The following is a 23866-nucleotide window of genomic DNA, read 5'->3' on the forward strand; positions in this document are numbered from 1 at the left end:
CGCAGGCTCTAGGGCAGGAGGGTTTTGGTAGTTGTGGCCCCAGGGCTCAGCAGTTTGCCTCCGGGCTCTAGAGCTGGGGCTCAGTGGCTGCAGCACTTGGGTTTAGTTCCTCGGAGACACGTGAGATCTTCCTAGATCGGGGATCAAACCCGTGTCTCCCGCATTGGCAGGTGGATTCTTCACCACTAAGCCACCAGGGAAGCCCCACCACCATCTTTCTTATCTCAAGTGCCACCAGACTTGCTCTGCGTGTAGACAGCCACGGAATCGGGCAGTGTCCAGGCAGGTCAGAAGCAGGGCAGAGGCCTGCTCTCCTGCTTCTGAAGCCTGATCAAAACTTCCTCCATTTTAATTTCCCTAACAGTCAGGGGACCAAGATCCCACATACCATGCAGCTCAGCGAAAAGAAAAAGAACATCTCACTGCGCCTGTCTCATCTTTCTAACCTGGTTGCTTTTTCCTCATTTTTTCCCAACTTCAGTGACGCTCCCTTTATCTCCTCTTCCACTTCAATCGCAGTCTTGTCGTCTTGCAATGAGTGTGACCCATCATGAAACTGGACGTCCATCTTTCCATGGAATATCCACTCTCTGACACAGGAGGGAAGAGGGCAACCTTTCAAGGAATGACAGAGCCCGAGGACACAACATAAACTGACTGAACCAAACAGGCCCAAGATGGTGGGCAGGTCGACTCACCCTCGATCTTGATCCTAGGTGTATGCTCGCTGTAACACGTAAACAAGCTAACCGACACACCCACAAGGCGCCATGACAGTTCCAAGATCAACCATCAAAGACCCAAAAGTGGGCGGGGCCCAGTTCCTGGAAATCTCCACCCCTTCCCCAAAATAGTTGGAATAACCCTCCCACTCCTTAGCCTATGAAGTTACCCAGCCCATAAAAGCTAACCATACTACATTTCAAGCCTTCTAAGATGGCCCACACTCCCTCTGTGGAGTGTGTTTCTCTCTAAATAAATCCACTTCTTACCTATCACTTTCTCTCTCACTGAATTCATTCTTCAATGAGACGTCAAGAACCTGAGCTTCATTAAGTCCTTAAGCCAGGTGTGTGATCTGTCGGAAGATTCTGAGTTTTGTCTGGGTTCACACCCTGGCCGCATGGGTTAGAGTCCCAAACTGAGTTTTGGCTGGGTTTGAGTCCCACCTTGAGGTGAATGGTTTCATCTCCGCGGGGCTATTTGAGGTAAATGGGGCTGTGTTCACAATTCCCGCACACATGTGAGGAGGAAACGTGTTCCTCCCATTCTAACGCAGTTAAAGACAGGTGTTCCAAGGGCCCTCCTCCAACATATCCAAACCATTAACAAGCGGCCACACAAGAGCCTCCTGGTTGAGAGCCCGCAGAAAGGACCCTAACCTAGGCTAAACTGCGCACGGGTGTCCACAGACAACACGGAGCCTTCCAGCGGTCCTGGAGGAACGAGAGTGGGAGCCCAGGAGAAGGATTTGGTGAGCCCCATTTCTTAAGCAGGGGTTTCTCTCGTCTCAGGAAAAATCTGTTTCTACTTCCTGTCCCCTCCCCCCAGCCACCCCAGCCCTGAGCCCACAGCCACAACACACAGCTTTTATAACCGTTTTCCTTTATTGTGCTTAGCGGGGCATCCAGGAGGTTGGGGTGGGGGTGACGTTCATTGAGACAGAGAATACACAAAGGGATAAACTCTGTGCTGCCTTCCAGTGGCCACTGGTTCTCCATCTCTGGGCCAGGTCAGGCCGCCTTCTCCCAGAGTGCGATCCGGCCCAGGTCCCTGAGTCAGCCAGGCTTCCCCCGAGGAGGCCTGTGGGTCACCGCCACCATTACTGACTGGCCTCCCGGTACTGGTGCATCAGGTCACTGACGTCTGTACTTTCCACTTTCACCCAGCCGTCCTCCTTCATGTGGTACACTGCGGGCAGATGGGAAAGAACACGGAGTCACCCTCCCCTCGGCGAGGTCCTGCTGATGCTGTTACACCAAAAGTGACAAGAGCAGCACGCGCTCTCAAAGCCCCGGTGACGGGGCTTCAGTGCCCCTCTTCCGGCTCTGAAGACCTGCTGAAGACCTGCTCTCTGCCACCCTGCCTCCCCCATACCTCCAATCTCAACCCCCCTCCCCCCACCCCAGGGACAGAGGGGGCACTTTGATCTCTTACTATTGACAACGCCTCCAGAATAGCTGTCTCGGTGGGTGGCATGAACGATTGCCCTTCGGCCCAGGTCATAGGCCTCTTCAATACTAAGGTCAGGTCGATAGCCACTATCCATGACTCCATAGGCATGGGAGTTCCCACTACCGGTGGAGAACATGTTTCCCGAGAGTCGAGTCCCATTCTCATCCACATAGTAGAGTCCAGGACCCTATAGGAAGCAGGAAGGTTGCAGGTTGGAAGCTGTTGGTAACATCCAGATTCAAGTGTGAGCCACAAGAAGTGGGGCAGAGACATCTGGTGAGCCCAGGAACATGGGAACTAGGAAAGCACTTTGGAAACAATTGTAGAACTTTGAGGAGAAAAAAAAACTTGGAATCAGCTATTTGATCCAAAAGGACAAGCTTATGAAACAATGGTCCACATCCAGACCCAGAAATTGCTGTTGAGTAACAGCTCTGCAACTAAGCTTTCTCTGTGCCCTGCATCCTGTAGGGGAGGGGAGAGGAGTGTATGGTGGGGAAACTTACCTCTCATCCATACCTTGGAATATGGAGCAGGGAGGGGACTCACCTTCTTGTCCCAGCCACAGATCATGCTGCCCATGGAGAGGCCCATGCCCCGGTACTGGCACATCATGTTGGAGAGCAGCTTGGAGGCGGCCGACACGGAGATACGCTCCCCATTCCGCAGATAGTACAGCCTGGGTGAGGGCAGGACAGTCCAGGGAGAGAGTTTACAAGGGGCAGAAGGGCAGCCCTCTGGGCAGGTTACTTGATGGGCAGGAAATGGCTGGAGAGATAGGCATCTGAAAGGAATGGTTCTGTAGGATCTAAGGACGGGCAAAGATCTGGAATTTATATAGAATTCTTTTCTTCTTTTTAATTCTATGGGTTCTTGGTGAAGCATGTGGGATTTAGTTCTTGAACCAGGGATCAAACCCATGCTCCCCATGTTGGTGTGCGGAGTCTTAACCACTGGACTGCCAGGGAAGTCATCAAAATCACCTAGAGAAATCCCAGTAAATGATATCCCACACCAGGGTTGACGGTCATTGCTAAATAATTGACAAATAACCTGGGCTTCCTCGGTGGCTCAAATGGTAAAGAATCTGCCCGAATGTAGAAGACTTGGGTTTGATCCCTGGGTTGGGAAGATCCCCTGGAGAAGGGGCTGGCAACCCACTCCAGTGTTCTTGCCTGGAGAATCCCATGGACAGAGGAGCCTGGCGGACTATACAGCTCATGAGGTCGCAAAGAGTCAGACAGGACTGAGCTACTAACACGTTCGCTTTCACTTTCAATCTGGCTTCTTGGCAGGAGCACAGGCTTGAGATTAGAGAGAAGGTTTTTTCATCACCAAAAGGTGGCTTTTTGAGATAGGACATTAGCACTAAGATGCTCTGTGAGTGTAGGGAGAGTGGGGGAGGAGCAGTGACCTGCCAGATGCAGAACCTGGGCTTAGAAGAGAGTAAGAGGCCTGGCCTACCTGCACTCCTTGGCCAGCAGGCGCTCCCAGTACTGGCAGTCAGCCGCACAGCCGGACATGGTGCCGAGCAGGTAAGGGTTAATCTCAATCACCTTGTTCACCTTTAATGTGGCTGGAAGAAGATGGAGTTTGGGGAGAGGGGGGATGAGCGCACAGGTTTCCCTGAATGTCCTGAGTCAATATTTGGTCCCACTTTGCAGATACTGGACTCCTACTGAGAGGAAGGCCCAGCTCCCCAGATTCCGCCAGCCAGAACCCACACACTCACCAATGTAATTCCCAGCTGAGGCCCGAGAATCCACGGCCACAATCACCCCATGCTGAAACTTGAAGGCCAGTGTGGTCGTGCCGTGGGCCATCTCGATCTGCACATTACTTTCTCCATTCCCACCCAGGGACCGGAAGAATTCAGTGGGCTAATGAGACAGAAGAGGCAGAGAAAGGACCATTGCAAACTTCCGAAGCTGGATGCTCCAGGAAAGCAAATTTACAGAGCATGGGAAGGTGAAGATAGCCATACCACGAATAAATGAAGCCGTTAACAACCCAGTTTTGCAAGGAAATGATTGGGGAGAAGAAAAAGAAGAGGCCAGGACATTGACCTTTTCCATTTACCAGCACAACCAGAAATGAAAATAAAATTTTTTTAAGTTACCATAACTAAACATTTTAAGGGTAACTATAATGATTTTCCATTCATAGGTCATTTAATCCTCAGGAAACACGTTTTATGAATTGTATCCCCACTTTACAGAAAAGAGGCCCAGGAGACCTAGACCAAGTCCTAGGGGACTTGACCGAGGCACACAACAATGAATGGCCGGGGCCAGGCCAACGGCTCAAGGTCATAGGTTTCCCAAGAAAGTTTACAGCCTCTGTATCATAGGGTCGCCCAATAAGGAAGACTCCGTGATCTGTGTGTGATGGAGAACGGGGATCCCACCCCCAACTCTTTGTCCTAATCTGCACTTCCTAGCCCTCAGGCGGCCAGCCCCCAGGTTCCACGTGGCCTCTTCCCCAGCTCCGGTCCTGGACCCCAGACGAGGCTCTCCTAAAGGATGCCCCCTGCGCGTTTCCCCGCCTCCGAACAGCCTCCAGGCAGCCCCTCCGTTACTCTGCGCACACCCTCACCGCCCCCCCCCCCCGTGCCCGCCCGACTGCCTCCCACGGGATTTTGTTAGAGCCCTGACCTGCATGCCCCGGGGGAGGGCGAGCTCCGGAGATCGCAGGGAGAAGCTGTAGTGGCCGGGGTCCGAGCGCTGCCGGCTTCCCGCGAGGGGCACAGCCCAGTCCCCCCGCTGCCCTCGGGGGGCTCCGCACACGTCCAGCAGCGCCATGGCCGCCCAGCACCCAGAGATCTGGCGGCTCGCGGAGGAGGAAGTGAAAGCGAAAGCCCGAAGTCTTAAGGGGAGGGAACCAGAATGTTTTCCACATCCCCCTGCCCTTTCCGAGGAGGCGTCCCGTGCGAGTCCGGGCACCGGGAGTGTTAGGTTGGGAAGGGGCTTCTCTGCTCCGCCTTCATGGAAATTGGGGAAACGAGGGTGCTGGGCCGTTAGAAGAAAGGAAGAAAGACAGAGCGGCTTCGAAAGCCACCCCCCCTGGCGATGAGGTTTCAGCGACAGACACGGCCAGCCTGCTGCATCCTCCGGGGACAGTTACGGGGCGGGGCGGGGGTCATAGCATCAAAAGCGCTGCCTCACCCCCAAACGGGCTCAATCTCAGCGAAAACCTGGGAGCAGTTTCAGCGGAAACGGGGGAGGGGGCGCCTAGGAGCCTTGTTTTATAAAAAGGAGGGGAGGGCTAGGAGTGCTTGGCGGCCCTGAGTCCCAGGAACAGGTCCCGGGGCGACCGTCCGCCGAATATACCTGCACGAGTTGGGGAACGGAGCGCCCAGGGGAAGGCACAGCCCCAGACTTCCGCCTGGTGCCTCCTAGGGCCTCTCCCAGTTCAACGGTCTCCCCAACCTGTAGCCACCCACAAGAACTGCGCTTTCCGCCCCCAGCTCCTCGCGTAATTCTTGCAGGACAGAGCACTCCGGAGCTCGCCTTTTCTAAACCCCGCCTCGCCTTGCAACCTGATTCGGCCTCATCTGCCCAGCAACTGTTGACGTCACACGAGCACGGCGCGCTCTGAATGGAGGAGGTGTACTAGAGCGCCCCGCCCACTTCGCTGATGACCCCCGCAGGTTCCACCGCACAGCACCGTGAACCCCGCTGCAAAGGGCCGGCGCTGGCAACAGGGATGAACGGCTTTCAGCCGTGCTCACCCGCCAGCCTCCTGCTCCAGGCTCTGAGGCACTGCTGCTGCTGGCGCCTTGGAGGAAGCTGCATCCCTGTCTGGCTCATTCTTGGGGGGGCGGGCACAGAGGGCTGGAGAAGTGGAGAGAGCAACCATGGGAACAGAAAACTTAGGGGAGAAGATGCCACACTTCGGGCTGGGGATCACTGAGGATGCCGAAGGAGGGAAAGACCCGGCTTCCGAAGAGTGCGCTGCAAAGTTCGGCGGGCCACTTGGGCCACTGAAAACATGAGAAACCGCAGTACAAAACACCAATTTTATTATAAATATCAAGAAACTACAGTGTATTTATGCGCCAGCATCCGCCTGGGGTCCGACTGGAAAGAAACCGACCTTCCATGTGTATTCTAAATATTTCTCTTTGTTGTCTGGGTGCTAGCCACAGCAACCCTGGCTCCAAACCCAGTTACACAAGGAGTTAGCACCTCTGTTTTCAACCCTGAAATCCGCATCACCACAAGAGGAGCTTGGAGAGCAGGTAACACGCATGGCAAAATTTCAGGCATCACCTAGGGGGCTACATTTCAGAAGCAGCTGCCCATGCTGCAGCTCTGGCAAGACCTCTGTTCTCAAACTCTCCACTATATGCAGGAGGGAGTGAAGGAGGGAGACAGAGTCTGTGGGTCTGAGGACTGTTTCATTCTGGAGCCCCTGGCCCGCCAGGAGCCTGCACCATGGCCCAATAGCGTCCTTCATTCATCATGAGCTGCTGGTGAGTTCCTGCCTCAATGATCGTGCCTCCTTCCAGAAAGAGGATGCGGTCAGCCTGCTCCACCGAACTGAGGCGCTGGGTGATGAAAAGCACTGACCGAGAGCCCCGCTCAGGGCTTTCATAGAGCAGCCGCTCCACCTGAGAAAAGAGGTAGATTCTGTCAGAGCTGAGGACCCCTCCCAGCTCAGGAAGACACCTGTGTTTCCAGAAGTGGTAGAGACCTTGCCTCAATCAATACCACCTCTGCCAATAACCCCAAAGAGAGTGAAGAGTCTCCTTCTGAGTGCTTCTCTGTCAGACTTATGAGTTGTGAAGGGCTGTTCACATGAGGTGGCAACAGTGGAACAGAAGTAAAGAGTCCTAGGGTGAAACCCAAAACAAGAGAGGGGAGGGTACTGGAAAGTCTCTCCATCCTAATTTTTATATTCTTTTAAGGAAATAAAACTGAGTAAAGAGCATGAGCATTCAAGTCAAGCAGACTTTAACTGGGGTCCAGGTTTGGCTACTCAACAGCTGCACAACACTGAGCAGGCAATTCCACCTCTCTCAGTGTCCGTGTGCTCATCTGTTGAATGAGGATGACAACACCCAGCTCACAAGGGTTCATGATAAATGAGGGAGAGAGTACATGTGAAGGGTCATCCAGCATGGCTGGCACATAGTAAAAGTTCCGTTCACATTAGCATTACAGGATGGCCTTTTGCTCGTGTTTGGCTTCGCTGATTCAGGATTGTAGACCATCTCTTCTAACCAGGTTTACGTGTCTTGGGCTTCCCTGATGGCTCAGTGCGTAAAGAATCCACCCACAATGCAGGAGACACAGGAGACTCGGATTCCATCCCTGGGTCGGGAAGATCCTCTGGAGGAGGAAATGGCAACCCACTCCAGTATTCTTACCTGGGAAATCCCAGGGACAGAGGAGCCTGGTGGGCTACAGTCCAGGGGGTTGCAAAGAGTCAGATATGACTGAGCATATGGCTCTGGGCACTAGGCCACCTTGGAGAGAAGCTCGTGGGAAGTGAGAACTGCAAGGACTGGTTTGGAAATTTCCACGTGGTATAATGACAAAGGACAAGTGAAACAAGGCAGCTTGGGTGAGAAACAGGCGATAAGAAGACAGCTGTCTCACCAGGGATTGGTTGTTTGCATCCAGGGCGCTGGTAGCATCATCCAGAATGAGTACGCTTGGTTTCCGGATCAGGGCTCGAGCCAAGGCCACTGCCTGACGCTGACCCCCGGACAGCTGGCTCCCAGCCTCACCCACCTCTGCAGAGACAGGGGCCAAGGCGAGGGCTGGGTAAGCACACGTGCACACACACGCACACACAAGGACTGATGGGTGCATCAGGGTAAGAAAGGTTCTGGGAAGGTAAAGGAGTTCTGAGGCTATGAGGAAGGAAGAGACACGAGAACAGGATCTTAACTTCAAACTGATGTCAGTGGGGTGGGAGGAGCTAAGGAATGAAGGCAAGACTACTGGGGTTTCAGTGAAGGTAAAGATGTCTGGGGGGCGATGGGAGCAAGCACCTGTGTCGTAGCCCTCAGGGAGCTCAGAGATAAAACCATGGGCTCCGGACTCCACCGCAGCAGCTGTGATCTCCTCCATGGTCGGCTCCTGGACCAGGCCATAGGCAATATTTTCTTTAAAGCTTCTTCCAAACAGCAGAGGCTCTTGTCCCACAGCAGCCACCTAGGACAAAATACAATGCAGAGTCATAGAAAGAGGAACACAGGAGTGTGGTCATCTAGAGACTGAAGGCTGAGCATCTCCACTGAGAGCCTGTCACAAAGTGGCACGGCCTCCCTGCTGACCACACGCCCACCTCCCCCCAGGGTCTCCTAACTTCCACTCAGAGCGCGCGTGGAGAAGGCTCTCCTGACTTGAGGCTCTCTGCCCTCCCCCATGCCATCTTCTTGCTCACCTGTCTGTGCAGGTAGCGGTGCTCGTATTTGGGAAGGGGCTCCCCATCCAGCAGCACCTGGCCCTCAGTGGGCTGGTACAGGTTCTGCAGCAGCGCAGCCACCGTGCTCTTCCCAGACCCGTTGGGCCCCACCAGCGCCGTCACCTCACCAGGACTCAGGGTGAAGGTCAGCCCCTGGAAGCCGGAGAACCACACACTAAGAGACAGCCAGAGGCCCCTAACCTTAAGACCAGATATCATCCACTCATTATGGTGTCTCGTCTACGTCTTCCCCCAGAGAAGAAAGGAGAAGAGTGGGGGAAATACGGCAACTCCTCCCCTCCCGCACACAGAGACCGCTCCCCGTGGAGCAGAGATGGAAGATGAAACAAAGACAAAGGCAGAACTTAAGCACCAAGAGCCACATGCTGGATCTCAGACACTGTGGCAGGGGAAGAAAAAGTCATGTTGGAAAGAAAAAGAAACAATGGAAGACTGGAGACACAGCCTCTGCTTCGGTGATGCCTTACAGGAGAACCTGTACGAACCCTAAGAGCATCCACTCCCTTTCTCCTTGGAAATCTGGACTGTTCTTGAGTTTGGGGTGGCTTTTCACATATGTATGTATTCTGGCGGTGCTGCATCTTTACTGCTACATGCGGGCTTTCTCTAGTCGCAACAAGCAGGGGCTACTCTATTTGTGGTGCGTGGACTTCTCATTGCGGTGGCGTCTCTTGATACAGAGCACAGCCTCTAGATGGTCTTACTTGCCCCATGGTGTGTGGGATCCTCCCGGACCAGGGTCGAATCCATGCCCCCAGCATTGGCAGACGGATTCTTAACCAGCGGACCACCCAGGGAAATCCCTGGGGCAGTTTTAGGGGACAAATGCTGCTCATCTTTGCCTCTGAAGGGTGAGGGGGGGGGGGGTCTATCTATACGTGGCGCTAAGCAGGCTGAAGGCAGGAAGACCATTTAGGATGGCCCAGTTGAGAGGGCGGCTGGAGGAACGGAGGGATCTGTAGGTTGTACCTGCAGCACAGGGGCATCCGGACGGTTTGGGTAGGCAAAGGAGACACCCTGGAACTGGACGAGGCCGCGCAAGGTTAAGGAAGCCAATGACCCACTCTCTGGGCATTTAGGGACCCGGTCCAGGTATTCAAATATTCTCTCTGAAGAGCCCACAGCCTTCTGTACCCTGGGGTAGCTGGACAGCAGCACCTGGAGGGGCGGTACGAACAGTGAGGTGGGACGCAGGAGGGAGCCAGTCTGTTGCCAGGGTTACGCGATGTGAGGAGGGCAAAGGAGGGAAGCGAAGTGACTTGGATGGTGGTGGCACACGGGAAGGAAAAGCACTGGGGAGTGGCCACGGAGGCACCTCACCTCAACAGCTATGGTGAACTGGATCTGGTACAGAATAAAGGTGACCAGACGCCCACTGCTGACAGATCCACTTGTCACCAGCTGCCCACCAAGATACAGGATTCCTACCTTCAGCAGCATCCCTGAGAGCTGTGGAGAGACCACAGAGAAAAAGGGACTGAAGCAGGAAGGTCAAGAACCAGAATGGTTAATATCAAGGAGAGAGAAAGTCCCTTTGCGCCAAGCAACACATGGGGCTCAACAGGGATTAAAGAATGAATTAGAGCATCCCGTGGTGTGATCACTCAGGTGCACAGGATACAAGTCAACTACCATCATCACCGTCACCAGGAATGCCTTGTTTGGGGAGCATTCTGCTCTTCACAAGAGGCTTTCATGAATGTAATGTCATCTAATATTCATATCAAGGATCTTATAAACAAGGTTATATCACTCTCATCTTTTAAAATAAGAAAATAAGTTTCAGAGAAGGTAAGTTACTATTAATAGCCCATGGCTACAGAGCTAACAAGTGGTAGCATCAACGCAGGAACTTCTGATCGATGGTCTAATTCTCTGTCAATTACATCACAGGATGCCCCTCCTTCTTGGCTTCTGCTAGCCCCTAGTCCCAGCATGAAGCTGCCCAACAAAAGCTACCTGCCATTCCCCACACTGCCCCATGAGGCAAGGAGAAGTCCTGGGACTGGAAGACATGGTGTTTTCCTACAAAGGGGGTCATGGAGATTCTGTGCACCACAGGGAAAAGAAGCCACATAGCATGCCTGGAAAGAGGGAGGGGGTTCGGAACACTAGGTCACCCAGCCTCTGGTTGCTAGGATACAGACACTGAACCCACCCCTGCCCAGTGAAGGAAGAGTGCAGAGCAGGGTCAGGGGAAGGGGAATGGTGATGAAACATTTCGGGGACCAGGGGATAGGCATTCATGCCCAGGTGCTCACAGAGACAGTCCAGAGGTTGACCGCGTAGGCCAGGGCCTCCTTCCGGCTGAGCACCATCATCTCATGCAGCTTTTGCCTGAACTTCTGGGCCTCACCCTCTTCATTGGCAAAGCTCCGAACTGTAGGCATGGCTGACAGCACCTCAATGGCCACCTGGCTGGACTTTGCCAGAGATTCTTGCATCTGTTCTGCCAGCATCTGTGGAGATATGAACCATAGATACCACACGGGGTTGGCAAACCACGAGGGATGCTAAGACCTGAATTCTCCAATCAGTACAGGTGAGAGGCAGCAGAGGGACAAGAGAGAAAAAGACACAGCTCCTACCACTCACCAACCTCCCCCCATGCCAAAGAGAAACAGAAAAGAGGGAAATGCTTCAGAAGGGCCATGGGGGTCATATTCCTGAGATCAGTGTCATATTCTTTATTTTCTTTTCTATTACAATACAGTTTATTTGGGGGCTTCTGTGGTGGCTCAGTGGCAGACAATCTACCTGCCAATTCAAGAGGTATGGGTTTGATCCCTGGGTCGGGAAAATCCTCTGGAGAAGGAAATGGCAACCCACTCCAGTATTTTGCCTGGGAAACCTCATGGACAGAGGAGCCTAGTGGGCTACAGTCCAGGATGGGGGTTGCAAAGAGTTGGCCATGACTTACACGGCCAACTAAACATGGAGAAGGAAATGGCAACCCATTCCAGTACTCTTGCCTGGAAAATCCTGTGGATGGAGGAGCCTCGTAGGCTACAGTCCATGGGGTCGCAAAGAGTTGGACATGACTGAGTGACTTCACTTTCTTTCTTTCTAGCAACTAAACAACAACATAGCTGATTCACAATATTGTATTAGCTTCAGTAGTACAGCAAAGTGATATATATTTATGTGTATGTATATATGTGTGTGTGTGTATATATATATGACTTCCCATGTGGCTCAGTGATAAAGAACCCACCTGCCAATGCAGGAGATCTAGGTTCCATCCCTGGGTTGGGAAGATCCCCTGGAGAAGGAAATGGCAACCCAATATCTATTCTTTTTCAGCTTCTTTCCCTATATATCATTACAGAGTATTGAGTAGAGTTCCCTGTGCTATCCAGTCAGTCATTACTGATTATCTATTTTATTAATATATATACAGTAGTGTCTATATGTTAATCCTAACCTCAGTGATCGTATTCTTAAAGACAGGTAGTGGGCAGACGTTAGAAGACACGGAGAACATGAAAACTGACACTGAGCAACCCAAGAATGTGGACAGTTGGACCCACAGAGATGCAGAATCAGTGCAGGCGCCAGGAAAGAACCCTGACAGGAAGCGAGCCCACCACGTCTGGGCGACAGGAGTCAGCGCAGGTTGAGGCAACTCCCCAGACAGACCTTGTGCCGATTCCCCAGCTTCTTAGGCAGAAGAAAGAGCAGGGGCAGGGCGACCAGGGTGACCACAGTGAGGGACGGGGACGCCCAGAGCATGAGCCCCAGGAGACACAGTCCCCGGATGAGGTACCACAGCAACAGGCTGAGATCCGAACTCAGAGATTCACTCATGGTGGACGTGTCATCTGTCACCCGAGATGTGATTTCACCTGTGAAGGGTTGGGGAGAAGAGGGTGGTGTGAATGAGAATCTCAGAGTGATGGGAGGGACAGGTGAGCCAGGGTGCCAGGGGAAGGGTTCTCAGAAGGCTGAGAAGACAAGGTCAGTGGTTAGGGAGACTTGGAACCTCAACACAAGGAGAAAGTGTCCAGAGGAGAAGACTAGCTAAAGACTTTCCAGTTTAAAAAAAAAAAAAAAAAAAGATGCCCTTGTGGATTTCATTTTCTCTGACAGATTCCTGTTCTCTAAGAACTTTTATATCCCAGGTACAGGGGCAGGAGAAACAAGCAGATCATCTAACAGCTGGAGAGAAACAAAGTTGCTGTTAAACAGCAGTCCAGGAAACTGTAGCAAGCGCTGGACTGGGAATCAAGAGAGGGGTTCTGACTCTGAGTTCATCTCTGTCCGCCCGCATCTAGGCAAGCGCCAGCATTTGGGGACGGCCTCAGTTCCCTTCTCTGCAAAGCAAGGTGGCTAGACTCTGTGATCTCAAAATTTCAAGGTTTAAATTCCAGTCATTTCTATCTAAACACACACAGAGGGATAAGTCTGTGAGGCTTGGATGGAAACACTAGGCTTTTCTTAAATAAAAGGAGTATGTTTTGCTCTTGAGGCACGTTGAGAATAAGACATGACAGTGTTTATGTGTGAGAGACTAGAAATCAAGGTTATAAGTAAAAGAGGAGGTATGGGCTTCCCTGGTGGCTCGGATGGTAAAGAATCTCCCTGCAATGCAGGAGACCTGGGTACGATCTCTGGGTTGGGAAGATCCCCTGGAGAATCCATTCCAGTATTCTTGCCTAGAGAATTCCATGGACAGAGAGCCTGGCGGGCCACAGTCCATGAGGTCCCAAAGAGTTGAACATGACTGAGAGATTAATAATTTAATACTTTATGGGTGTATAAACAGTAAGTGAATGGATAGTGAAAAGAGTTTCATGAGAAACCTGCTTGGTTCTTTTGAAAAAACTCTGTCTCCTGGCGCAGGACAGCCTGAAACACCTCTCCCTGCAGGTGGCTGTGCATGCGGCCCATGGTGCTGTTGTAGATTCCATCAGCTGTGAACTCCAGCACTGCACTACGGGGAGACAAGAGAAGGGGGCCCGGGGTGGTCAGGAGGTCCCCCAGAAGTTCACCCTGGACGGCAGCCCCAACTTCCAACTCCCACTTTTTCCGAATCCCCTGTCCCCCAGCCTTCCACCTTCAGTGCCCAGACCTGGCTATGGTGAGGACCGACATGAGGGTTACGTTCCGGGTGAAGGCAGCGGCTGTCTCATCCTGTACAATCCAGTCGGTGAGCCGGCCAGTGTAGAACGGAATGGCCATCTCCCCTGCGGAGGGGAAGAAATAGCAAGTCTGAGCAGGTGAGCTCTCACCAGGCCCTGGCCCACCGGCTTTTCACCTTTATTCATTCTCCTGAGCTCTCACCAGGCCCTGGCCCACCGGCTTTTCACCTTTATTCATTCTCCTGAGCTCTCACCAGGCCCTGGCCCACCGGCTTTTCGCCTTTATTCATTCTCCTGCAGAGCAGTGGAGAGATACCATCTCCACCTACACGAGGCCCAAAGACCTTTAGAGGTTTAATGAGGAAGCCTAGCGGTTGTAGGATGGGCTGCCCGGGAAAAGCCCTTGTCCACGGCGGCCAGTGAAGCAACAACACGCAGGGCAGCCCTGGAGTCCAGGACCCCTGACAATTGCCCAGTCAGGACCTTCCCACTCCACTGGGGTGATCAAGACCTGAGCTGGGTCCCCTTCCCCTCACCCACGTTTCCGAGAACCCACACCAATTGCTCTCATTGATCAGGCCCCTCGATTCCTACCCAGTTCTCCAGTCCCGTCCCCCTTCCCGTTGCACGCCCCCCGCCGCCCCCACCTTACCTACCAAGACAGGAGAGAAACACCAGGGCCAAAATGAACTGCACGTGGCTTTTCTCCGGACCCAGGAAGACTAAAAGCCGGCTCATCGCCAGGCCAAAAGCCCCGCGAGCTCCTTGCACGCAGAGGCTCCTGATCTTATACCACAGGGTGGCCGCGGGCAGTGCCGCGCAGTAGCTGAGAGCGAAGGCGTCCAGGCGACTTCCCCAGTGCAGGGGCCCGGCGCTGTCCGCGTCCTCGGGGGCTCGCCAGGAGACCAGCTCTCGGATCAAGGCGAGTCCCGGCAGGGCCAAGCCCAGCGCCGCCGCCAGCGGCTCCAAAACAGCCAGCCACCCGAGGACTCGCGTGCCTTCCCTCCGGAAGCCCAGCGCGGCCCCGACGACGCCGCGGGCCCCCAGCCACAGCAGCGCCCAGCGGCTCAAGCCCGCCACCCAGACCCGCAGCAGCGGCAGCGCAGGGGGCACCAGCCGCGAGGCCACTCGGGGCAGCGCCGGCCGGAGCAGCGTCCAGTCGGCGAGGAGCAGCAGCGCCGTCCCCAGCCACGCGACGGCGAGGCGGGGGAGGCGCGGACGGCCGCAGGGAGCTGGGGACCCCGGGCAGGCCATGGGCGCGCGCGGTCCCGGCTCTCGCTGTCCGCGACGGGCTGCTGTGGGAGCCCGAGCCCCGGGCCGGAACCCGGACCGCCGCGGGGAGGGGCCGGGGCGGGGCCTCGGAAAGTCCCGGGAGCCCGCCGAGCCCGCGGCGCTGCCCAGAAGCGGGCGGTTTAGGGGAAAGAGAAAACGAAAGCGGCCCGGCTTCCCAGGCCCGGCCCCTGCGGAGGCGGCCGGCCCAGGGCACCTGGGAGGAGCGCAGGGACCTCGGATCCGAGGCTGACCTCCTCCATCGCCACCCGAGCCCCGCCTCGCGTGCCACCGCCTCCTGCAGGAGCCGCGCTGCCCGGGACTTTCTGGCCCCGGGTCTGCAGGCGGGGCTCGTGCGTCATCCGTCTCCGGGCAGATCCGCTGGCCCCGGTCTCTTGCGTCATCTGTCTCCGGGTAGACCCGCCCCGCACAAGTTAGCGCCGGGCCGCCCCGCGCGGCGGCACGGACTCGTGCGCCCCCTGGCGGGCGCGGCGCGGGGGCGGGGCCTCGGGCAGCGGGCGGCGCGCGGTCCCAGGTCGGAAACCAGAGCCCGGAGCGGCGAGCCTCGCGGAGCCGGGATGCTGCGGACCGGAGCCCCCACCGGGGACTTGCCCCGGGCAGGAGAAGTCCACACCGGGGTAATGAGTCTGGAACATCGGTGGCGGGACGGAGGGACGGGCGGACCCTGGAAGCGCCACAGGGTTAACTCGGAGACTCGCAAGAGGGAGGAGACCGCTTGCAGCAGCCGGGGCGCGCATCCCAAAAGGAACACGGGCGTCTCTACAGAAGCGGGGTGCTCGGGGGGCCGCCGAGGGACTGGGCGCGGGGGGCCGGCGGGGAAGGGGTGCTTGGGCTCCGAGCTGGAAGCGTTGAGGGGAAGCTGCTTTAGAGCGCTTTCGCTTTCACTCTGGACTAGAGACAGGGGCTGCTTCAATGAAGGGGGAGAGCTGGGGAAGGTGCGCAGAGATGAGGACGCGGTGCCCCGAGTGAACAGGACGGCACTTGGGAGCGTGCGGGGAGGAACGTGCCCCCACAGACCTTTGATGGACTCGCGCCGGGGAACTTACGGCCCCGGCACTGCTCACGGGGGTTGCCTGTGAGCTGGCGCTGCCAGTGCCCAGCCTGGTCCAGGAAGGCAGCTACTCGGCCCACGTGCACCGCGCTCCCCTCCCCGTGTCTTCCTCACCCACCTCCACAACCTGCTGGAGGACTTTTGCCCAGGCTGGGCCCCCGGGGGGCTGGTGGCAGCCCTTGGCTGGCTGCCTTCTGCTCTCAAGCGACCGCCACCACTCTCAGCTTCCGGCAGCCTTGTTATAACGGATTAACCTCTCGGGTGGGGTTACCCCTAATCTCTGGTCCGCTCTTCACGATGAATCAGTGTGTCAAAATGAGCACTCCGGCCAGTATCCCCGGAGGCCAGAGCAACTTATGAAGCCCTGAGGAATATAGCAGTGAAGCCATTCATAAATTAGAAACTCTTCCCCTCACCACCAGACGAACAGTAAGAAGTACAAGTCAGAACAAACCCTGGGAGCTGGATGGGGGTTTTAGTCCTGTGTGACCCTGGGCAAGTCACTTGCCTTCTGTATGATGCAGTTTCTTTCTTTGCAGGATCTTTAAAGTTTAAAAAAAAAAAAAGTGGCTTTATTCTCCTTCACTTTTCCTTAATTCTTTTCTTGACCTGGAAAAGTCAGCTAAAACTCCCCAATCAAATCCTCTCTTGCTACAGATCTCTTTCCCTGGCTATTTACTCTTTTAAAGAAAAAAAAATTTATTTTTTAGCCACACCACATGGCATGTGGGATCTTGGTTCCTTGACCAGGGATCAAACCCATGCCCCCTACAAAGGAAGCACAGTCTTAACCACTGGACCACCAGGGAAGTCCCCTTGTTCTTTACCTCTTGATCAGAAATTCTTAAATGTCCCATGTGTTTCCTGATATTTTCCTCCTTCCTTGACACATGGCCATGGTAACCACTGACCTCTGAGATGTTTTCCCTTGTTCAGTAAACTGATTAAGGGGAGAGTGGGGTGGATGATTCTGGGCTAATAAAAAGGCTTGAGCTTGTTTCCCAAGGTCACGGTCACTTGCTGTGTGGCAAGATCTGCAGCACATCTGTGCACACACAAGCGCACGCAGAGGTCATGCATGTGTGGGGCTGCACCATCAGGGTCTGGAAGTGCCCCCCTGAGCCCTTCACTCAGAGGGAGCACTTAAGCCCTGGGACCTTCACCCCACCTCTCTCTTCACAGTGGAAAGAATTTTAGGGAGGCCATTCTTTCTATGTGATACCACTGGCCAGACTCTGATGTTCCCTTGCGGCCAGGAAAGACAATAGAGAAAACGGAAAGAAAAAAAAAAATCCCATCCTGGGAGTCAACTCTGGCCTAAATTACCAGATAACCTTGAGCCAGTCACCTCCCCCTCTCTGAGAATGTTTCCTTATCTAACATGAAGGGGCCAAGGCTCTTCCTGCTCTGACGTTCTGTCCTCTGTGTCTCCGCAGACAACCATCATGGCAGTAGAGTTTGATGGGGGCGTTGTGGTGGGATCGGACTCCCGGGTGTCTGCAGGGTGAGTACCAGTGACCCTGGGTACTTTTGGAAAGAAGCCCGTGGCGCCCAATGCACATTTTTAATCATTCATAGAGACTGGCAAACTGAAGCTCTGGAGAAACTGAGTGAACCTTTCAGAAAGGCCACTATAATAAGACATTGGGTGAGGGTTTGGGTCTCTGAACTCACGGAGAAGAATCTGGGGCTTGAATGCTAACGTGGCCTGTCCCAGAGGGGGTCATCGAAATGGGTCTGAAAAGAGTTTAGGAAACAGGGATTTCAGAGGTCTTCCTTCCACCTGTGTTTAGAGATAGAAAAGATGGTTCTGCCGAGCAGATACCTGCTTTCTGATCCACTGTGTGAACTAAGTGTGTCTTTCTCCCTTTTGGCCAGTTTCCCCCACATACAAGAAAAGTATACAGGATTAGACCAGTATTACTTACTTTATGTGCCAGAGAACACATAACTTCCTCAAGATGGTTAATAACAAAGAAAAATTAGTATGGGGAAGATTATTCTTAATTTCATGTAGTATTTTTGTTTTATTATAAAATCTAAGTCCGATTTTGATCATCACTTGCAGTGTTTCATTTGTCTGAGACAATTTTTTCCTTCCCGCTTTAATCCAGGCGTTAAATTTCATGTACTCTGAAGCCATTCTATTGTCAAAAGAACATCAGAAACTTTAGCAACTCGCTGTATGATCCTGCAGTCCCACTCCTGGGCGTATATCCAGGCAACACTGTAATTCAAAAAGATGCCTGCACCCTTGTGTTCATGGCAGTACATATGCTCTTTATCCATTCCTCTGCTGATGGACGTTTAGGTTGCTGCCGTGTTCTGGCTACTGTAAATAACGCTGCAATGAACACTGGGGTGCATATATCTTTTTGAATTATAGTTTTCTCCAGATCTATGCCCAGGAGTGGGATTTCCGGGTGATATGGTAGTTCTTTGTTTAGATTTGTTAGGAACCTCCATACCGTTCTCCACAGTGACTGTACCAATTTGCATTCCCATCAACAGTGTACCAGTGTTCCCTTTTCTCCATACCTTCACCAGCATTTATTGTTTGTAGATTTTTCTTTATAATGGCCATTCTGACCAGTGTGAGGTGATACTTCATTGTAGTTTTTATTTTTACAAACAAAAACAGAAACAGACTCACAGACATAGAAAACAGACCTGGGGTTGCAAGGGTGGGGGAAAGGAGGAGGACAGGGTCCTGGATGAGCAGGTGCAAACTGTTCTGTACAGAATGGATAGAGCGTGTCTCTAATAATCAGTGGCTGAGCATCTTTCCATGTGCTTTTTGGCCATCTGTATGTCTTCTTTGGAGAAATGTCTATTTCGATCTTGCACCCATTTTTGATTGAATTATTTGTTTTTTGATATTCAGCTGAATGAGCTGTTTGTATATTTTGGAGATTAATCCCTTGTTGGTTGCTTCATTTGCAAATATTTTCTCTCATTCTGAGGACTGTCTTTATACTCAATTTTTTAAAAGGAGTGGATAACTGTATATAATTCACTTTGCCATACACCTCAAAGTAATACAACAGTGTAAATCAACTATACTCCTATACAAAAATTTTAAAGATGTGATATATATGCATATTATGTGTATGTGTGTGTGTGTGTGTGTGTGTATCACAATGGACTATTACTCAGTCCTAAAAAAGAATGAAATAATGCCATCTGCAGCAATGTGGATGGATCTGGAATGATCAAATTAGGCACAGTCAGAAATAGATACCATACGATATCACATATACATGGAATCTAAACTACGACAAATGAACATAGCTGCAAAAGGGAAACAGACTCGCAGACGTAGAGAGCAGACCTGTGGTTGCCGAGGTGGGGGCGGGGAGAAGGATTGGGAGTCTGGGATCAGCAGACGAAGTTATATTCAAAATGGACAAACAACAAGATCCTCCCATATAGCACAGGGAACTTATTCAAAATTCTGTGATAAACCATAATGGAAAAGAATATGAAAGAAAGTATATATGTATAACTGAATCAACTTTGCTATACAGTAGAAATTAACACAGCACTGCAAATCAACGATACTTAAATTTTTTTTAATTGGCAACTCTGATGCTGATGACTTTGCACTGCTTGCTGACAGGGAGGCGGTGGTGAACCGAGTGTTTGACAAGCTCTCCCCCCTGCACCAGCGCATCTACTGCGCTCTCTCCGGCTCAGCTGCTGACGCTCAGGCCATAGCGGACATGGCCGCCTACCAGCTGGAGCTCCATGGGTATGAAATGGTGGGCTCCCCCGTCCAGGCCGCCTAGAACTCCCCCACTCAGTGAACGCCAACACCGTGTCCTATTCCAGGGGCGCTACCGTGGAAAAGGAAAACTTCTTGCTTTGCCTTCAGCTTTCATTTCTCTTTGAACTGGCACTCGACTCTCTCAAAGCTGGTTTCTGCATCTGTAAAGCAGAGATAACTAATAGCACCTCCCTCACCAGATAGTTATTTCCAAAACCAAAAAATATGAGTAAAAGTGATTTGAACACTGCAGATCACTCTCCTAATATAAATAGTGAGGAAGAAGATGAGGACATAGCCCACCGTGGTATCAGGTGGTGACTGTGTGGGAACCAAGGTCACGGGACAGAAGTGATGCTTATCTTCTAAACCCATATGTGCAGGGCTCCGGCGGCCAGGAGACTTTTGCAACTGGGGACTGGGGGGCAGGGGACACAGTAAAGGAGGGAGAACAATTAACAATTGAAACCTTCTTCCTAGTGGGTAATGTGAGACTCTGGTTCCCCCGCACCAGTGGGAGGGGAGCTGGAGACTGAATCCTTGCAGCTAGTTTTTAGAGGTCACCTGGCAGAGATGAGGACGATGGTCTAGGAGGGTGGACCTCCAGGAAAGCATATCACCACCTATTCCCAACCCTTCCTTCAGGATGGAACTGGAGGAACCCCCGCTGGTTCTGGCTGCTGCGAACGTGGTGAGAAACATCACCTATAAATATCGAGAGGACTTGTCTGCACATCTCATGGTAGCTGGCTGGGACCAACGCGAAGGGGGCCAGGTGAGTCTCTCCCAGCGTCCCCCCTTCCTCGGAGTTCCCCTCTCCCCCAGAGAGGGAGATGGCAGCCATATGGCATTCCAGCCTTGAGTTCCAAAGACACTGCCCCTAAAAGCATAGGACGGTCTCAGAGGAGACGGGTATGAGGTGCTGGGGCTTCACTGCAGGGCGTGGAGACCACCTGCCTGTCTCAGGGCTGAGCAGAAGATGCAGGCTCTGAGTCTGAGCGGAGGGTGCCTCCCCAGGTGTATGGGACCATGAGCGGGATGCTGATTCGACAGCCCTTTGCCATTGGTGGCTCTGGCAGCACCTACATCTACGGTTACGTGGATGCGGCGTATAAACCAGGCATGTCCCCGGAGGAGTGCAGACGCTTCACCACGAATGGTAATACGGGAGGGCACCTGGGGCAGGGGTTACACGTGGTAAGGACGTCGAGTGTGAGGACAAGAAAGACATCGATGCCCATCTATGAAATGTCCAAATGGGATGCCTTTGAGAGTGAAGGGGCAAAGGCTAAACTAGATGGGCTTTCAGGAAAAGTTCAGACGGTCAAGAGTCCACCTGCAATGCAGGAGACTTGGGTTCGATCCCTAGGTTGGAAAGATCCCCTGGAGAAGGGAATGGCTACCCACTCCAGTACTCTTGCCTAGAGAGTTTCATGGACAGAGGAGCCTGGCGGGCTACAGTCCATGGGGTTTCAAAGAGTCGGACACGACTGAGGAACTAACACACTTTAGGACAAAAGGCATAAACCAAGGCCCTTCTGTGCACGTCAAAGAAAGATCTAGGGTAACCACAGGAAATCAGTTGTGCGCTTGGGCCAGCCTGTAAGAGCCAGTTGTTACATATTCAAGGATTTGGGAGCTGCTTGCCTATCTACTTGTTACAAAATCAGTCATGGTGGGAGTATTGAGACCGTGGAGGTTGCATGAAGACCTTTGTATTTTTTAAGTTGGTTGACCACCACTAAATACGCATCTCTAGGAGATGTGTTCTGAAGTCTGCATGTAGTAGTAGGCATATGGGCAGAAAGGAAGGGAAACCATTTTTTTTAAATAGTTATTTATCTGGCTGCACGGGGCCTTAGTTGCAGCATTCAGGATCTAGTTGCTTTACCAGGAATGGATCCCAGGCCCCCTCCGAGGTCTTAGCCACCAGACTACCAGGGAGGTCCCATGGGACTTCTGCAGCTAAGCCACTCTCGCTTCCTTCTCTCCACCCGGCACCTCCACAGCGATCGCCCTGGCCATGAAGCGGGACGGCTCTAGCGGGGGCGTCATCTACCTGGTCACCATCACAGGCGCTGGGGTGGACCATCAAGTCATCCTGGGCAACGAGCTGCCGAAATTCTATGACGAGTGAATCTCCTTCCTCAGACTCTCCTTTATTTTGTAATAAACTTTCTGGAACCAGAAGCTGGTATGGTCCGTGTGCACCCAGAGAGGTGAAGCTAGGGAAGGGGGCTTCTGCCCACCCAAACGTTAGCGTATCATTGTATTCCTTTGTCCCCTACCTCTAAAACATCTTTCCCAGAGGAGGGCTTGGGGGAGCAGATAAGAATCAGGTGTACGTGACCGATCTCAGGTAGCTAAGACAGCTACACACCTGAGAATTAGCTAGGAGCATCAGCCAGATCACGCGGAAGAGGGTTCCTCCCATAGCGTGTTCATTCACATTAGAGGCCAAAACGTGATAAATACTTAACTATCTGGGGAAGGGAGACTTGTGAATTTCAAAGAATAGTAACAATAACCCCAAAAAGTGAAACTTATTGAACTGAGCAATGGCTACATGCCTGTAAACCGTTTATCTCTTAGAACCCAAACCAAAAAACCTTAGATATGGGCTACAACTATTGACACTTCTATGTAAGAATAGATGGAAGGTTACTATGAGGAAGTTACGGCAATTCAAAAGTGGAGATGTGGGATTTTGTTTACAAATGCCCTTCCTCTTCCACTGACCTGAAACCTGTTCCCTCAAGACTCATATGCCATCTCCTCCCTGAAATCTGCAGTAATTAACCCAGCCCAACATTTAACACTTAGGACGTTGTTTGATGTTTGAATAACTGTATTCAGCAGGCTGAGCTCTGGACCTATCTTTGCCAGGCATTTCCTGAGTGACAGGACAAACTACTCCCCTTCTCTGAGCCTTTGTTTTCTCTTCTGTCAAATGGGGTGTTGAGTGACTTCTGAGATGCTTCTAGCTTTGACAGTCAATGCTATTTTACACACAAGTGAGCAGTTAAGAGGTATATTTAACAGAATCCTAGTGGGCCATGTGGGAAGCTACTGTCTGCTTTTCTTTCCAGATCTCAGGCGAAACATACAAAGCACCCTAAGACATCCCTATGTTCTTGGTAGTGTGTATTCGGTTTGGAGAAAACGAATCTAAAATTACTGTTGCCTTGAGTTCTTTCTAGCCATGAGATTTAACTTATTTTGAAATTCAGTGTAATAGTTTGAGTATATTTTTCCTGCTGATCACAACTCAGAACACGGAGAGTAGACAAAAGCAAGCACTAAACCACTCTGAAAAATAAACAAAAAACAGGTGGATTGTGGAGAGACTCAAAACGGGGGGAGGCAGCGTTCTGGGGGGGAAAGGAGGGCTCGGAGGCTTGTCCTCTCACGGCTCTGCCCTGAAGTCCGGCATCGACTGCAGAGCTGCACTGCTGAGCTGCGTCTCCAAGAAAAACACTATGGTTCTGGCCAGAGGAAGTGAGAAAGCAGGCCCTGTGGGCCGGAGGGCGCAGGGGGATCTCCCAGATGAGAGAGCTGGGGATGGGGACTCCCTGACTCCAGGGATGAATCCTCCTGACGACCTGAACCGCACATGCGTGCCACAAAACCGGGCAGCACGGCAGAGGCCTTGAGAATGTCATGCAGACACAAGCGTCTAAGGGCCGGAGGGCCGGCTTTTCCTTCGCTGGCTAAAAAATTTGCATTGTTGCGCCCCTCATTCCACAAAGGGCTTGTAGCCCTTACAATGTAAACAGGAGGAGGAGGAAAAGAAGAAGAAAATAATTAGAGAAAAGACGAAGAAATAAATGAAGCCAAGAGAGAAAACTAAACTTCAACATGAATACCTCTTTTTTTAAAAAGAGGAGTGATACGCTGGAGCTGTCTTGAACAGCCTAACAAGAGCAGATTGTGAACCACTCAGGAGATTCGAAAGGCAGCTGTTAACCACGGGTAGTTTGACTTTGACCATGGCAGAAATATTTATACTGCAGAAACCAGAAATGCTACGTATCAGAACTTGGGGGTTTGTTTTGTTTTTTACCC

The 23866-nt window shown here is 52.5% G+C and overlaps 3 protein-coding genes across 5 annotated transcripts; 1 reads left to right on the forward strand and 2 right to left on the reverse strand.

The window, feature by feature from the left end:
• Window positions 1-1588: 1588 nt before the first annotated feature.
• PSMB8 (proteasome 20S subunit beta 8) lies at window positions 1589-5665 on the reverse strand. 2 transcript variants are annotated; one of them, XM_042236724.2, is made up of 7 exons: window positions 5505-5665; window positions 4830-5040; window positions 3908-4055; window positions 3640-3751; window positions 2725-2854; window positions 2158-2362; window positions 1589-1911 (listed from the first exon to the last, which is right to left on the reverse strand). In XM_042236724.2, exons 2-7 carry the CDS (start codon window positions 4974-4976, stop codon window positions 1823-1825), a joined length of 831 nt encoding a protein of 276 aa, XP_042092658.1. In that variant the 5' UTR covers window positions 4977-5040; window positions 5505-5665; the 3' UTR covers window positions 1589-1822.
• A 514-nt stretch (window positions 5666-6179) lies between these two features.
• TAP1 (transporter 1, ATP binding cassette subfamily B member) lies at window positions 6180-14993 on the reverse strand. Of its 2 annotated transcripts, XM_004019165.6 has the most exons (11): window positions 14351-14993; window positions 13685-13799; window positions 13416-13546; window positions 12253-12458; window positions 10875-11072; window positions 9934-10062; window positions 9583-9771; window positions 8572-8745; window positions 8177-8339; window positions 7779-7915; window positions 6180-6787 (listed from the first exon to the last, which is right to left on the reverse strand). In XM_004019165.6, exons 1-11 carry the CDS (start codon window positions 14946-14948, stop codon window positions 6575-6577), a joined length of 2253 nt encoding a protein of 750 aa, XP_004019214.4. In that variant the 5' UTR covers window positions 14949-14993; the 3' UTR covers window positions 6180-6574. The 2 variants fall into 2 exon arrangements, with proteins under 2 accessions (XP_004019214.4, XP_060259559.1); XM_060403576.1 differs by having other exon boundaries at window positions 6180-8339.
• Window positions 14994-15496: 503 nt separating this feature from the next.
• Window positions 15497-21991, forward strand: PSMB9 (proteasome 20S subunit beta 9). Its single transcript, XM_027959180.3, has 6 exons — window positions 15497-15601; window positions 17472-17539; window positions 19655-19786; window positions 20447-20576; window positions 20819-20960; window positions 21811-21991. The coding sequence occupies exons 1-6, from the start codon at window positions 15542-15544 to the stop codon at window positions 21936-21938; spliced, it is 660 nt and encodes a 219-aa protein (XP_027814981.1). The 5' UTR covers window positions 15497-15541; the 3' UTR covers window positions 21939-21991.
• The last annotated feature ends 1875 nt before the right edge of the window (window positions 21992-23866 follow it).

Source organism: Ovis aries, chromosome 20 (assembly GCF_016772045.2).
Source record: "Ovis aries strain OAR_USU_Benz2616 breed Rambouillet chromosome 20, ARS-UI_Ramb_v3.0, whole genome shotgun sequence".
Classification (NCBI taxonomy): Eukaryota; Metazoa; Chordata; class Mammalia; order Artiodactyla; family Bovidae; genus Ovis; species Ovis aries.